This window comes from Megachile rotundata, chromosome 15 (assembly GCF_050947335.1).
Source record: "Megachile rotundata isolate GNS110a chromosome 15, iyMegRotu1, whole genome shotgun sequence".
In the NCBI taxonomy this organism is placed as follows: domain Eukaryota; kingdom Metazoa; phylum Arthropoda; class Insecta; order Hymenoptera; family Megachilidae; genus Megachile; species Megachile rotundata.
Window position 1 is genome coordinate 14675634 of NC_134997.1, and position 15180 is coordinate 14690813.

Sequence of the window (15180 nt, forward strand, 5' to 3'; positions counted from 1 at the left end):
TGACCCGGTCGCGTAGCAGGACGTTAAAGTCCTCTGCCGCGCCCTGCTCCTCTCCCTCTGCACTGCGTCACTCTCGCCACAGCTACAACACCGCCGCTCGATCTGGGTTACCAAAGCCGAATCAAACTTCCACGAATCTTTTGCGAATATTCCGACTTTCCGAAACGCGAGTTTCCGCGTACTTTCCATAGATCACCGAACAGAATAGATTCCTCGCGTTCGAACGAAACGATGGATATTCTTGCACCGAAAATATGGATTTTCGCGACATCTCGCTACGACCGTGGATTCTACTTTTCTTCCGAACGATAATTGTACGTCCCATTGTACGAGGTCTAGAGCGTCCGCGATTAACGGTGAAAGGATCGAGTTCGAGCTTCGTATAATCGGCGGCGAGTAGTTAACGATGAAAAGGTTACGGAGTTTAGGAAGATAACTTCTCTCCGGTAGACAGTCGAGCGCGGAAACAAACCGCCTTAGCTTTAGAATTTACGAAGAAACGCGAGCGTAACTTTTGCCGGAGAAATTAAGCTAGAAAATCGAATTAGAAATACGAATAGCCCGCGCGTTAACCATCGAGGTTTTATTAACGACCTATTTTCCCGTCGATTACAGGTATTTACAAGACACGCAGCCGTTCATCGATCGCACCAGGACAGCGATATGGGGTTGGAGTTATGGTGGATACGCGACAGGCATGACACTCGCCATGGATTATCAGGGCGTCTTCAAGTGCGGCATGTCCGTGGCACCTGTAACGGATTGGGCTCTTTACGGTACGTCTACGAGGGAGATAATATTTTCATCCATTGAACGGGTACTCTCCACCGCTCTAGGGTACTTTTATTCATTGAAATGTCCGAGACAGACCTTTAAATATTCCCTCCTATTCTCTTCTTCCAAACGATCGCTCGTTTTCCGCGCCGCGATCTTCCGCTTTCCGAACGTTGTAAGCCCGCTAATCGCCATCGGAAGTTAACCGTCGTACTCGAATCGAACGAAACGCGGTATGACTTTGCCGAATATCTATCACCGAGAAAAAGGGAAGCGATTCGGGAGATATTGTAGTTTTTCACGGTGATTGGCACAGCATGCTCGTTCGAGCATCGAGAACGAAGCAAGCAACCGAAGGAGAAAAAGAAGAGAAAGCTAGACTCTCGGTTCTTGTCGACGCGAGGCGACGCGACGCGACGCGACGGTTCGTTTCGGCTTCGATCGATTCAATTATTGTCGGAATCTTGTCGCAGTCAGCTACCCTCGCGTTTCCAGATATCAGATTTATTTCCTCAACGAGGAGACATCGTCCCGAGATCGTTTCTACCGTGCCGAACATTCTCCTTCTCGTCGATACACATTTTTAACGCCACGATTTCGCTTTTACCCGTGGATTCGGGTATCCTTCGCTTTCCTACATGCTCCCAGTAAATCATACTTTTCCTCCGCCTTCCATCTCTTCCCCTATCAAATTTTAACACACTCTCTCGCTACTTTCCCAAATTTATACCCGACAATACTTATTTCTCGTATTCTCTATCACGGAATAAAACCGATTCGAACTTTATAACGAACGTTGTTTATAGATTCGATCTATACGGAGCGTTTTATGGGTTTGCCGACGTTCGAAGATAATCTTCACGGCTACGAAAAAGGCCAACTACTCAACAAAGTCGATAATATTAAAACGAAGATGTACTACTTGATTCACGGAACTTTGGACGACAACGTGCACTATCAACAATCTTTGTTGCTTGCCAAAGTTCTCGAGCAGAAGGATATTCTGTTTCGGCAACAGGTACGTCGTTAATATTGCATCACAATAAAGGCTTAAGTAAGCTAATACGTCGACGAGCACGTTCTCCTCTCGACGCTCTAAAAATATGCGCAAACTTGTTGTAGCGCGTATAATTTAGTCGAAAATATTAGGAAAATAAATAACTCCGATTCCTTTCTCGTCGTTTAATACGTAACAGTGCGCGATTCGTACAAGTAGGTAGCGAACGGTCGAGGGAAAGTAGAACGAAGAAATGCCCGCGTTTTCGTGTTATTTCAGAAACGCTTACAAAATTATCATGCTTAGTACTCGTCTACGTGCTCTCCCTATATTAAGCAGTGTTTAACGTTGACGATTAAAATCCACAAAGTGGACGGAAAAAAAATAAATAAAGCATCTCGGTATGAGCTAAATAAATTGCATTGTGCGTTCGAGCTCCGCGCGTACAACCCTCTCTATTTAAATAAACTACACAAAACCACCGCGTTACAATTGCAACGGCCCAATTTCTTTCTTCTCTTTTTATTTGTTTGTTTTTTTTAAACAACCAAACCATTTACGAAGTTTGATTACGCCAAGTAACGCGTAACAGAATTAAACGCTCAATATACCGAATTGAAAAATCAGCAAAATAACAAATAACGATGCTTTATCGATCGATAACGTTTATTCGGTTTGGATATTATTCCGAATACCACCGGTCTCGCGAAATTTACGAATACTTCTCCTCTTTGCAGACCTATACGGACGAGGATCATGGAATCGCTCAATCTCGGGCTCATCTCTATCACTCTTTGGAGAACTTTTTGGACGAGTGTTACGAAGTATCATGATCGCGGCTTGTAGAATAAACGACGATCTCTGTGTCACCTGCCTCATATTCCACTTGTAAATAACTTGTCACTTGTACATACTCGATGTACGATATGTAACATTGAAGCGTTTTAGTGTACATAACCGAAAAAGAAACTAACGAGCGTACTCGGTACAAACGTAATCGTCGGCTCAGAAAGGACGCTTCAGAAAGCGACGATCCTTCGCGAATACGTGCTTTGTACCGAGCACACTGATTCGTTGTTAGAACAAAAACTACTACTAGAGCTGGTTTGTACAATTTTTTTGATATATTTTTGCGAAAGGAGACCAGTTCAATCGTTGATCGAAGGCCTAACGGACCCGACATGAATCCTATACATAATAAAATATTAACGACTTTGTTAAGAGCATCTTATGAAATTCTCCGTAAGGACTCAGCGAGAGCCGAACAATGCCGAAAGAATGTGTTTCGCGTAAAATATATTGTTAACGCGGTAAATTTTATTATAATAGTGTAACGCCGGTAACGAACATTACTCTCGAACGTTTAATCGCGAATCTAATCGAACGTGTTCCTGTTTCATTTCAAGAATTATACGAGGCAAGTGAATTTACGCACGAATATACGCTTTTTTTCGAAGAGAAACAGACTCGAGGAGAAACACGCGACGTTATCTTCGATGATATTTCACTGTTTTGTTTAAATTAAATATTTGTTATTTGGTGGTGGTTTACGCTTAACGGTATTTTTTTTATCCTTTCGCTTCCTGTCTTTCCGTTAACGAGTTGTAATACGATCGTCAACTATTAACTACGAGTATTATAATTTCCGTTATTAAAAGATATCTATAGTATTTTACGGTGCAAGTATAACTGTATAGAAATAAATTCGCGTAAACTAACGTAATTGATAAACAACATTATTTAAACGTAAAAACAAATTTCTTCCTGTTAGTTTTATCGATGTTACGATAACCGGAGCCTTTTTAAAATAAATCGTAGTCTAAGATCTTTCTGGTCGTGTATATAATTAAGTTGGTTGATTGCCCGATTGTTGAAACTTCTTTGATATCGTATAAATAGCGTATCTACTTCTCCTTATTATTACAACTATATATAAATACATATTATTATCAACGACTAATAACTTTATTTAAGACTATTTGTAGCATAAGCGATGTACTAACAAAATTCTTTAAATACGAAGATTTTATAATGAAAGGACCACTGTAACGGTTTCGATAATTCATCGATAGAAACTTCTTCGAGCGATCGTTAACTTTTATTCCAATGTATTGTACAAAATATTTAATCGAATATAGAATTTAAAAATACATCGATAAAAGAACATACAACCAAACGTAATCAAAAAGAAAATATATCGTTAATTCGACGGTATCGTGAAATTATTATTCTCCCTTCACAAACTATTTGTTGAGTGTATCGGAAATAAAACTCTATGTTTCATTAACACAGACTGTTATCGTTGTAGTAAATAACCCTGATTGTCCACTCGTTGGTCGACGCGTAACGTACATTTATTTTATGAATTCTCGGTTTCCTTAAATCTGTAAACATAAAAATGCTTGTAAAGTATGCTTCCTTATATTAATTTAGGTTATACATTGTCGCGGTAATTTTTATCAAATTTTTAAAGACAGATTTTCATGGTAGTAAAAGATACGTACTTGCATTTAGTACACGTATAAAACACTGTTTGCCCTTCATCTGCCGATCTTAATTGTAACGTGGCATACGACATTTTATCGTTTTGACATTGCGGACATTTTCGCTCAACAACTGGACCTTCTGCTTCGTCTTCGTCGTCGTCTTTTTGTTTCGAAGACTCGTAAGCATCCTTTTTGTTGAAGTGAATGGTATAATTCATATACATATCACCGAAGGCTAACATAATAAATTACCTTGCATTAAATAAAATAATTGCATAAAAGTATATTGAAACAAGAATTCTAACCTCCTCTTCACACCGAGGTAAGTACCTTCAGGACCCCAAGTCCGTTTGCAAGCGTAACATTTCACATCTCCTTTCTCTCCCAATAATGGCAAAATGGAACCACAGTCGGAACAAAATCCTGGTGTACTTATAAATGAAACGGTATTATTTTTTCGATCCATTTAAAGTTCGTATTCGCCGACATTAATAAAGCTCAAAAAATATATAGGTAGCGCCATTTGGCGGTGGGCGACGAGACTACTAAATCAGAAAATTTCGTTTTCCTTGATAATTAAGGACTTTAGCAGTATTTCGCCACGTACATAATGTTCCATGATCGCATTAAAAGCGAAACAATGCCTATATAACTCGATAAATACGATAATAATGAAAAATAAAAAATCCCATTTCATGGACGTCAAATATCGTAGACATCTAGCGGCGAAACGGATGAACTAAACCTAAAAAATGAGGGTACGAACACACATATAAGGAAAACAAAAAAATGAATATTTCGGCACTTTGACGATGCAGTATGGTCCCTGAGGCATTTAGAAACAAATTTCCATTAGGGTTTGAGGCGTTTTGATGCCTAATAAAGTCAGAAAATCAATTTTTGTCGAATTCGGTTCAAAACGGTACAGGTGGCGCCATCTAGCGGCGAGCGGCGGAACTACGAAAAACTAAAATTTCGATTTTCTCAAAAACTAGGGACTTTTCCGAAATTCTGAGATATACAAATTGTTCCTTGTCGCCTACGGAATCGAACGAATCTAATTATAGCCTGCTAGGACCATTATTAAAGAAAATAGAAAAATAGCCCATTTCATGGACTAAAAAATTGCCGTCCATCTAGCGGTGAAAGTTGGAACTACAAAAATAGAAAATCTCGATTTTCTCGAAAACTAGGGACTATTCCGAAATTCTGAGATATACAAATTGTTCCTTGTCACCTACGGAATCGAACGAATCTAATTATAGCCTGCTAGGACCATTATTAAAGAAAATAGAAAAATAGCCCATTTCATGGACTAAAAAATTGTCGTCCATCTAGCGGTGAAAGTTGGAACTACAAAAATATAAAAATGCGATTTTCTCGAAAATTAGTGAGCTTTGAGTACTTCTGAGGCTCAGAAAGTGTTATGTGATCGCATTAGAAGCAAAGTAAAGCAATAAAAGTTTCCTAAAGGCTTTAATAAAGAAAATAAAAAAAATGTCATTTTATGGTGAAAATTTGTGGCGCCATCTAGCGGCGAAACTGTGAACTAAACTGAAAAAACGTATGTCCATACACGCGTCAAAGAAAAATATAAAAAGTAATATTTAGCACTTTTGACGATCTAGTATGCTTCTTCAGACATTTTAAAGCAATTTTTGTTAAATAAGTTATTCATTTTTTTGCCTATAAAGCCCAGAAAATCAATTTTTATTTGACCCCTTTACTGCGTGTTCGGGCATACGGTTTTTCGGTTTAGTTCGCAGTTTCGCCGCTAGATGGCGCCACAAATTTTCTCCATAAAATGACATTTTTTTTATTTTCTTTATTAAAGTCTTTTGGAAACTTTTATTGATTTATTTTGCTTCTAATGCGATCACATAACACTTTCTGAACCTTAGAAGTACTCAAAGCTCACTAATTTTCGAGAAAATCGCATTTTTATATTTTTGTAGTTCCAACTTTCACCGCTAGATGGACGGCAATTTTTTAGTCCATGAAATGGGCTATTTTTCTATTTTCTTTAATAATGGTCCTAGCAGGCTGTAATTAGATTCGTTCGATTCCGTAGGCGACAAGAAACAATTTGTATATCTCAGAATTTCGAAAAAGTCCCTAGTTTTCGAGAAAATCGAGATTTTCTATTTTTGTAGTTCCAACTTTCACCGCTAGATGGACGGCAATTTTTTAGTCCATGAAATGGGCTATTTTTCTATTTTCTTCAATAATGGCCCTAGCAGGCTATAATTAGATTCGTTCGATTCCGTAGGCGACAAGGAACAATTTGTATATCTCAGAATTTCGGAAAAGTCCCTAGTTTTCGAGAAAATCGAGATTTTCTATTTTTGTAGTTCCAACTTTCACCGCTAGATGGACGGCAATTTTTTAGTCCATGAAATGGGCTATTTTTCTATTTTCTTTAATAATGGTCCTAGCAGGCTATAATTAGATTCGTTCGATTCCGTAGGCGACAAGGAACAATTTGTATATCTCAGAATTTCGGAAAAGTCCCTAGTTTTTGAGAAAATCGAAATTTATTTTTTCGTAGTTCCGCCGCTCGCCGCTAGATGGCGCCACCTGTACCGTTTTGAACCGAATTCGACAAAAATTGATTTTCTGACTTTATTAGGCATCAAAACGCATCAAACCCTAATGGAAATTTGTTTCTAAATGCCTCAGGAACCATACTGCATCGTCAAAGTGCCGAAATATTGCACTTCGCATGCACAGTAGAATTGACATAGGCGGCTCTTATACGTATTGCAATGTTGACGCAAAATAATTAATTACTCATTACCCGAACATTATCATGAAATATAAATTGTAGATTGAGGGATCTAAGCACAACATTTACACAACAATCTTTTTCAAATATTTTATTATACTATGAACAGGAAAAACATTTACAGTAATTAAAATTATAATGAATCATTACAAATAATAGTCATTATTTAAACGAGCGACAAGTATGCAATATCTTATACGTTAAAGAACTTTTCGTTTATTATGCGCTGTCGCGGTACATGAAAACTCTCGTGAATAGCCAGCAGATACAAGCCGCGCAACATTGTGCGCGTATATATTTTGTTAGTTTACTCGATTAGAACCGGCAAAATGGACGATATAGCACTTCGAGCATCTGATCATGTTTTAGAAGTGATTTTTTCTTATTTAGATTTACACACATTGAAGAACTGTTCGTTGGTATGCAAACGGTGGAATCAATTTTTAAATGATGAGAACAATGATGCGTGGAGAATGCACTGTATCAGAAAATTAGCTCAAGAAGCTCTTAGTTCCGACTTATTATCATCGGTGCCTACGTATAAATCGAAACTTCGTGCACTGTATCATGCGTGGAATCCTAATGACTGTTCTCGTAATATTTACATTAAATCCAATGGATTCACCCTTCACAGGTAGATTCTCTAGTTCAATCATTACTGTGGGCCCTTTTTGATGGATTTTAATCTTCTCATTATGAATGACAACACGTACATGAAACCTGTTTAAAAGAATTTTTATCAGAAAAAAGTATTAACGATTGGCAAGATTAATTTCTTCAAAATATGTTTATAATAGCTGTCAATGCTGAACCAGATTGTACACGAATGAATGCTAAATAAATGATTGTGTATTTGTATTATAGAAATCCAATTGCTCAAAGTACAGATGGTTGTAGAGGCAAAATTGGTTTTCGACATGGTCGTCATGCATGGGAAATTATATGGGAAGGACCTTTGGGTACAGTAGCAGTAATAGGTATAGCTACAAGAGAAGCACCTTTAATATGTCATGGTTATGTAGCTCTTCTGGGTTGTGACGAACATTCGTGGGGTTGGAATCTAGTAGATAATCAATTGTGGCACAATGGAAATGTCCAAGGAAATTATCCTTTACTTAATAATGCTCCAAAATATCAGGTACGTTACCTTTCTTAACATAGTTTTGAAAACAGCTAGAAAATGTAATATAAATAATTATCAAATATTTTGTAAAATATAAATTTGTAATTAACAGGTTGGGGAGAGAATTAGGGTAATATTAGATTGCGACGATAAGACATTATCTTTTGAGAAAAATTATGAATTTTTGGGAGTGGCGTTTAGAGGTATTGTATTTCTATATTTTTTAGTTAATACTATATATATTCGAGAAAAAAATTTCTTTTTAAACTAGATTCTAGCATTGTTAACGATAGTAATGAGAAATTAAATATATAGGGTTGCCAGACAAAAGATTATACCCCTCTGTATCTGCTGTATATGGAAATACAGAGGTATCTATGGTATACTTAGGACCACCTTTAGACGGCTAACACTATACTTTGTGTAGAAACATATCCTCTGAGGCATATTCGATGCTGTATGGTGAAATCTCTGTCTAAAGAATAGTGCATCATACCAAAATCTCTACTGCAAAGTAGAACTAGCACACTAATGAACTGCTGTATAATACTCTTTATGAAGGATGTGTGCCTGTTCAGTCAGTCAATAACATTGTAAATAGTATTAGCACTTGATTTAAATTGATAAGTCTGTCACAGAGCTTTATAATAGTCATGAATTACTTAATAATTGACATTTATAAATTTCACTTACAATCATACCTTTGCTAATAGTTAATGTTGAAAAGGTCCATATATTTAATAATGCAATTTTTCATTTCAATTTTATGATGGAAAGTATCTTTATATAGTATCTTTATATGAAAAGTTGAGTGGCATATTACTGATTTTAAAGATAATTCTACAAAGAGTTAAATTATACGATTTTTAACAAAGAAGTTCCTTTGCGAAGTAATTGTGTATTGTAGTTAAAAAAAAATACAAATTAGATTATTTTTATTTTAAAACATTTTTAAGTCACATAAATCTAGTTTAAGTTAATACAAATGTACATAATAATAAGGATTTTCTGAGCCTTTACTCTTCCATACAGTATTGATATTCAAGTCCTTATACGAATATATGCTTTGTATGCATAAATCTATTATTACATGCCAAAAAAATGGCAATTCTTACAATAACATATAGTTTATTTTAATGGATATTATCTATCCAGATAATTTTGTGGTAACCTAGAAAGATCTGTGATTCATTCCTATTTTGTTAGCGTGTTTTTTTGTATGCTAGCTGTAAAGATATTTTATTTATTTATTTATTTATTTATTTTGTATGGTTCAAAATTGTGGAAAAAGAAGAGACGAAAGATGACTTTTTCACAAATGTTAAATAACGTTTCGTATTTTAATTTATTCTAGGTATTTATTCACATTTCAAATCAATATCTATTTTCCAATGTTAAGAACTGATATATGTATATATATTTTCTTTTAATACCGATAGAGCTCAAGTAGCAAAATCTTCAAATAAATCGAGAATAATTTATAAAATAGTATACAGGGTGTTCCGCTTAAAGTGTTCATAGCTGCTTTATTTCCAAATGTACAAAGCAGTCTGTAAAATATTGTATGGGAAGAAATCTAATCAATTTGTACGATAATTATAATCTTTGTTCTTTTGTACTTTAATAGATAATTTAGCTAATTTTATTTTATTTTGAAAGCATATTAAAAGAACAAATAGTAGTTAATACAGTCCAAGTACCTGTGAAACTTATCTACACAATATCAAGAAGGAATATTATTATTTTTTTCTGTGTAGTAATATGTGTGATGAAAGTTTGTTTAATTAAAAAATTAAGTACTTCATTTTTTGTGACAAATGCACAATGTGTCATGTATTTAACATGAGACAGTTTTCTAATTAGCTTATGCATTTATTGTAAGAAAATGTTGTATTGGTTACACGTGAAAATTGTACGTCGTGCTCTGTGAGATATATTTATAAATAGTAATACTATCGATGTAACTTGTTCATTATCAGGCTACGTATGTGTAGCTTGTGATGAATCAGTTTTCCTAAACTTTTGTACAGAATCGTGTACATAATAATCATGAATATATGAGGAGAGAATCAACCTTGTTTCGTAAGTATCCAATGGTTTCATCTGTATAAGTAGACAATTACGAATCACGGACTGATTTAGAATTTGTACCTTTTTCGAACTACGACGAAACTAATCACATCTTGCATGGAAGATAAATAAACGTCTGTACGTTATATAAGTTATGTCGAAAACAAATTACCAAGATTACATGTGGAGTATAGTGGTGCCTTATAACGATTTTTTCGGTATAATCTTGATGTGACCAGGACACACGATAGTAATTTAAGCATTACGATTTTAATAAATCCATAAACATATTAACATATATGTACACGTGAAATAATTTGAATCACGAGTGCATGTCGATTTGTAAATACGCATAATTATCATGTAATCTCCAGAAAAACCATTCTGTACAAACGTTTAGAAGAAGAAATAATGTTTTAGCCGTGATACGATTAAGCTTGGAACACCGGTATACTTGCACGTGTATCAGGAGTACGAAAGTTAAAACAAAAGAAATGTACATCGCTCTGTAAATAAATTATTTTATTTTAATGCTTTAATGTTTGTATTGTTGCATACCATCAAACAAATGTGTCCGGCGATAATTCTTAATAATTCCGTTCTAACGGAACAATTACTAAAAAGAATTCTTATTTTACACAAAACCCTTCCTGCTTCATACTTTATACTAATTATTGTTAATATACCATTCACGATCAAAAGTAATATCTCTTAGTCTCTGAACTTTCTATATCCATGTTTAGTACCAAATTTATATTATCGTCACGAAAACAATATTCTCCGTAACTTACAAAAATATAATAACGATAATTTATTGCATATTTATTTCAACCAACAGTACACGACCCTTTCGACTATGCAGTGCATTTTGTGAACTATTATTGTACGAATTAGATATAGGCATATTGCAGATTCAATATCCTAATGACCTAATTTATAATTGATTTATTGCTACTACAATTCAAGCTGTGTGACCGAATGGTGTCTGAAAGATTCTTAATTTTATTTCAAATTTTAACCAAGTTAGACTCATTAATACATGCTATTCGTGCTGATCGAAGTATGCCTTGTAAGATAAATGATCTATAAAGTTGAAGTAGCATAAACGATGTACATATACAGTCCTTTCTGTACATAAGTATTTTAATTCCCTCGTTACGTCTGTTACGTGACAATGGCTCGAAGCATGTGTATTACACGACGCACTCGTTAGACAGTTCCTTCATATTTGAACGTGTCTTAAATATCTCTGCAGATCGAATAATTATCATTGCACCGACATGTGTACACGACTATTACATAATGTACAATATAAAAGGTATTTTTATCGTACTTTTTCGAGATTCTATGTTAAACCTCATTGAAACCTTTATAATCACATATTGGACGTGGACAATGACTATTTCTGAATATAATGTGACTGTTATTAAGACATTATTCATGACCTTTCGCTTGGAAATTTATATTACGATAAAATGCTTTTATTTGCCGTTTTCATTTATATGTAATCATTGATTTTTCATTATTATATTATCAATATAAATGTTATTTACATAAAGAATATAAGATACTTTATGAAAGCATTCCACGATGTAAAAATCTACTTATATTTATTTGCTTTCCATGCAAAAGGGCACAAATATCAATTGTGTAAAAAGTGCGCACAATTAGATACAAATTCTTACTATATTGTGGAAAGGTCGAAATTACACAATTTCTAACCGAAGCTATTAATATTGTAGTTCTTTGTAAAAACAAAACGATTAGTTCTATCAGTATTTGTTTAAGATTAGGCCATTCAAATAAACAAAATAACTATTATCACATAAATAATTTAGACAAATAATGTGGTAATAATTACTGAAAATACAAATTACATATACGTTACTTATCACTTCCTTAGACATATATAGACTATAATTTATAATTGAGAATCACAAAATAATAAATATAAATCCAAAATCGCTCGCCAACTAATACTAAAGCTATTGTAAAATAAAATATATATATATAATAATATTTCAACAAACTAAAATTACTATCTTTGGATCACAAACGTTGCATTTTGCATTTGTTTTCTTTGGTATTTTGAATTGAAAATGTAACATAACAAGACACACGTTATTGAATAAAAGTTTTGACAGTAAATAAAGAATTAATAACGTAATTTTATATGGAATGTACTGTATAACTAAGGTGATAAGTTAACTATGTGCACACTGTTGACACAATCCTACATTTCTGTAGTATTAATGAACTATGTTTTTTTTTTTTATCAATACATTCGTACTTTATACCGTATCACATAATATAATTTATACGTTTATATATCACAATTTCAAGCTGCTTTATTATGACTGAGAAATTTTCGAAATAAAGTCACACTTTATCAAATTTCTTAATAATATGAAAATAAATCGTAACGCATCAAACCAGAAAATTCCGGATTTTGACTCGATAGCTGATTTCTTTTCCAGTCACAACAGGTACCATAAACAATTTTAATGGCTAAAATTACCATTATTCGTAGCATAAGATAAGCTTCATAATAATTTTATATCTAAGCGCAAAAGGTATTTAAACAAATTACATGCACAAGTGTTGAAAAAATGTAAATATTCTTGCAACAATAGCAAACCTATAATTTTTCTATGGATGGCAAAAAATATATTATGGAAAATTCATCCTCTACAGTGGTTGTATTTCATAAAATATAAGTTTTAACTAGACGCGTTAGGAATGCGAGATTCTCAGAGTCCTGTAATCTAAAACTTCTAAATGGAAAAACGTGCTACTCCGAAGTAGTAGCACCTACTTAAGATTTATAAGTTTTTTGTTCGAAATTTAGTAATTTCTAATTCCTATCATAATTTGCCCTGCTGTTATTACTCACTGCATCCGAAGACGAAGTGTAAAAGTTAACTACAAACGTGTTTGACTATGCAATTACGAATGCACGAGTAAACACAAAATAATTTGTGTTTACTCAATTATTGATATACAAAGTTATCCGTTTCCCTAATTGCAGAAATATGCACTTACTTACGGCAATGTATTTGTAAAGGGTACATTGGCATCAATTATAAAGTGTTCACTAATTTACACGCGTGTGCCCATTTCCCGAAGTAGCTGTTTCTTCTTGTAACTTCTCATTGTCTTCTTGTTTATATTTCTTTTCTGGAAGTGTACATTCTAATGCCGGTTTTACTCTAGTTAACGGACACTTTGTTAAAAAATAGTCTGACGAGTAACAAAATAATTTGCATAATAAAGGGCATAATATTCCTTGATGAACCATTGTCCATACTCTATAATATTTTCCCCCAAATGGATCTAGAATAGCTGCGCACAATATGTGACTAAGATTTACTTGTATGGGCTGAAAAATAAAATATTCATGTATTAATTTTAAATGAATAAATAATAAATTTATATAGACAAACGAAATTTATACCAAAGCAATACATTGGAGAACCCAAAAATGATATGCAAGGTTTAGTCCATAACTAAAAACAGTCCAGCTCATATCTGATAGGGGTTCAACATTGTAAACACCTGAAATTGAAGATTAAAGTACATTAATGATATTAATCTTCCCATTGCTATTTGTTTACTACTAAAAATTAAATTGTAACTACCTCCAATCCTCAATAAATAATATGGTATTACTACCATCAAACCGTGTTGAATGTAATACATTGCTTTGTCCGCAAATATCTATAAGAATTATATTAATGTCAGTTTGAATTACTTAATCGTATACATATTAATAATATGATCAGTTACTCTGCGAGATTCTGTCTCTGGGAACAAATATGCTAAAAGTGGTCCATTTAAAAAGTTTAAGTGTATCCTAAAGACAGCTGTGACCATTGGACTAGGATCAGCTATCAGCAAATATAACTATATTAGACAAAAATTAATAATTACAAACCACTGAAACAGAACATTATTTAACGCTATAGAAATTGATCCTCGTTAATTTTACCTGTGCCGCTGTTGTTATATGACATGGATTTAATATATATACAACTGTTCTGCTGGTAAATTTAAAACCAATTTCTATTCCCAATACCAGTGACATAATCATCAATAATATTCTTTTGCCAACACGATCATGATTTGCATAAGATATTTTAGTTGGTAAATTAATTCGTTTATAACCCCAAATCAGCAAAATAATAGTGACTATTGATATAAATACTGTCTCAACTATTCTTCTTTTGGGACTTATATAATATGCACATTCTGGGCCTGCATTACGTGGTATGGAAGCATTAACACCATCATATGCCCATTCGAACATTGTAAACAGTCCTTTTTGTACAACTGAAATGAAATAAGTTTTATTATAAATTAGACTCCATTATATATCCATTTCTAAAATAACTAGACATAAATAATATGCAATTATGAATCTTAAAATTTTTACGTTAAAAACGTTGTATCGTATGATGCATCTTATTCACTAACATTTTTGTATTGAACTTCAAGTGAAAGCGTTACGAAGTTCAATGCACAAATTCATTATGAATTTTAATAAAATGTTATATTTGAATGACAAGTCAGGAAATATGATTATCGATTCACCTAAACACAAGTATCTTCGAACGTAAAATCAGAAATAGTTATATGTATTTTCCTTGATGTAACAACTTAAGCAAACAAAAGAACGTTTTACATTGAAATGCACTGTAATTTATGCCACATTAAATACAAACATGGTAATTTATACCGTGTAATTGATATATCAGCTCGGTTTGGTATATACGTTTGATATTTCCATAGAACGTTTTTATTTGATGCGCGTGGCGCGTGGCCTAAAACAAGGATCAGTTAGGACAGAAATAGAGCCATTTTTGTACATTTCGTATCTAATAGATGGCATTGATATGCACCGAACATACATTCTATATAATTATAATACATATATATTATTTTTAGT

General features: G+C 33.6%; 4 protein-coding genes across 13 annotated transcripts in view; 2 read left to right on the forward strand and 2 right to left on the reverse strand.

Annotated features, from left to right (window-relative positions):
• The window catches only part of LOC100878144 (dipeptidyl peptidase 4 omega), a 119584-nt gene extending 115520 nt beyond the window's left edge, over positions 1 to 4064 (forward strand). For all 6 annotated transcript variants that reach the window (XM_012285707.2, XM_076539976.1, XM_076539975.1 and 3 more), the window contains 3 exons: positions 616 to 776; positions 1581 to 1792; positions 2509 to 4064. In XM_012285707.2, coding sequence (XP_012141097.2) covers positions 616 to 776; positions 1581 to 1792; positions 2509 to 2604 — 469 coding nt within the window. In that variant the 3' untranslated portion in view covers positions 2605 to 4064. The remainder of the gene's footprint in view (positions 1 to 615; positions 777 to 1580; positions 1793 to 2508) is intronic.
• On the reverse strand, positions 3848 to 4926 carry RpI12 (RNA polymerase I subunit RpI12). The gene is made up of 3 exons (XM_003703400.3): positions 4588 to 4926; positions 4276 to 4492; positions 3848 to 4155 (listed from the first exon to the last, which is right to left on the reverse strand). The coding sequence occupies exons 1-3, from the start codon at positions 4721 to 4723 to the stop codon at positions 4131 to 4133; spliced, it is 378 nt and encodes a 125-aa protein (XP_003703448.1). The 5' UTR covers positions 4724 to 4926; the 3' UTR covers positions 3848 to 4130.
• Positions 4927 to 7198: 2272 nt separating this feature from the next.
• Positions 7199 to 10766, forward strand: Fsn (F-box synaptic protein). Its single transcript, XM_003703399.3, has 4 exons — positions 7199 to 7676; positions 7907 to 8180; positions 8278 to 8368; positions 8481 to 10766. The coding sequence occupies exons 1-4, from the start codon at positions 7372 to 7374 to the stop codon at positions 8573 to 8575; spliced, it is 765 nt and encodes a 254-aa protein (XP_003703447.1). The 5' UTR covers positions 7199 to 7371; the 3' UTR covers positions 8576 to 10766.
• LOC100879564 (transmembrane protein 164) lies at positions 10741 to 15107 on the reverse strand. 5 transcript variants are annotated; one of them, XM_076540480.1, is made up of 6 exons: positions 14971 to 15107; positions 14224 to 14564; positions 14022 to 14138; positions 13874 to 13952; positions 13690 to 13790; positions 10741 to 13614 (listed from the first exon to the last, which is right to left on the reverse strand). In XM_076540480.1, exons 2-6 carry the CDS (start codon positions 14539 to 14541, stop codon positions 13330 to 13332), a joined length of 900 nt encoding a protein of 299 aa, XP_076396595.1. In that variant the 5' UTR covers positions 14542 to 14564; positions 14971 to 15107; the 3' UTR covers positions 10741 to 13329. The 5 variants fall into 5 exon arrangements, with proteins under 5 accessions (XP_076396595.1, XP_003703446.1, XP_076396594.1 ...); XM_003703398.3 differs by lacking the exon at positions 14971 to 15107 and adding an exon at positions 14826 to 14965; XM_076540479.1 differs by lacking the exon at positions 14971 to 15107 and adding an exon at positions 14709 to 14848.
• Positions 15108 to 15180: the final 73 nt, after the last annotated feature.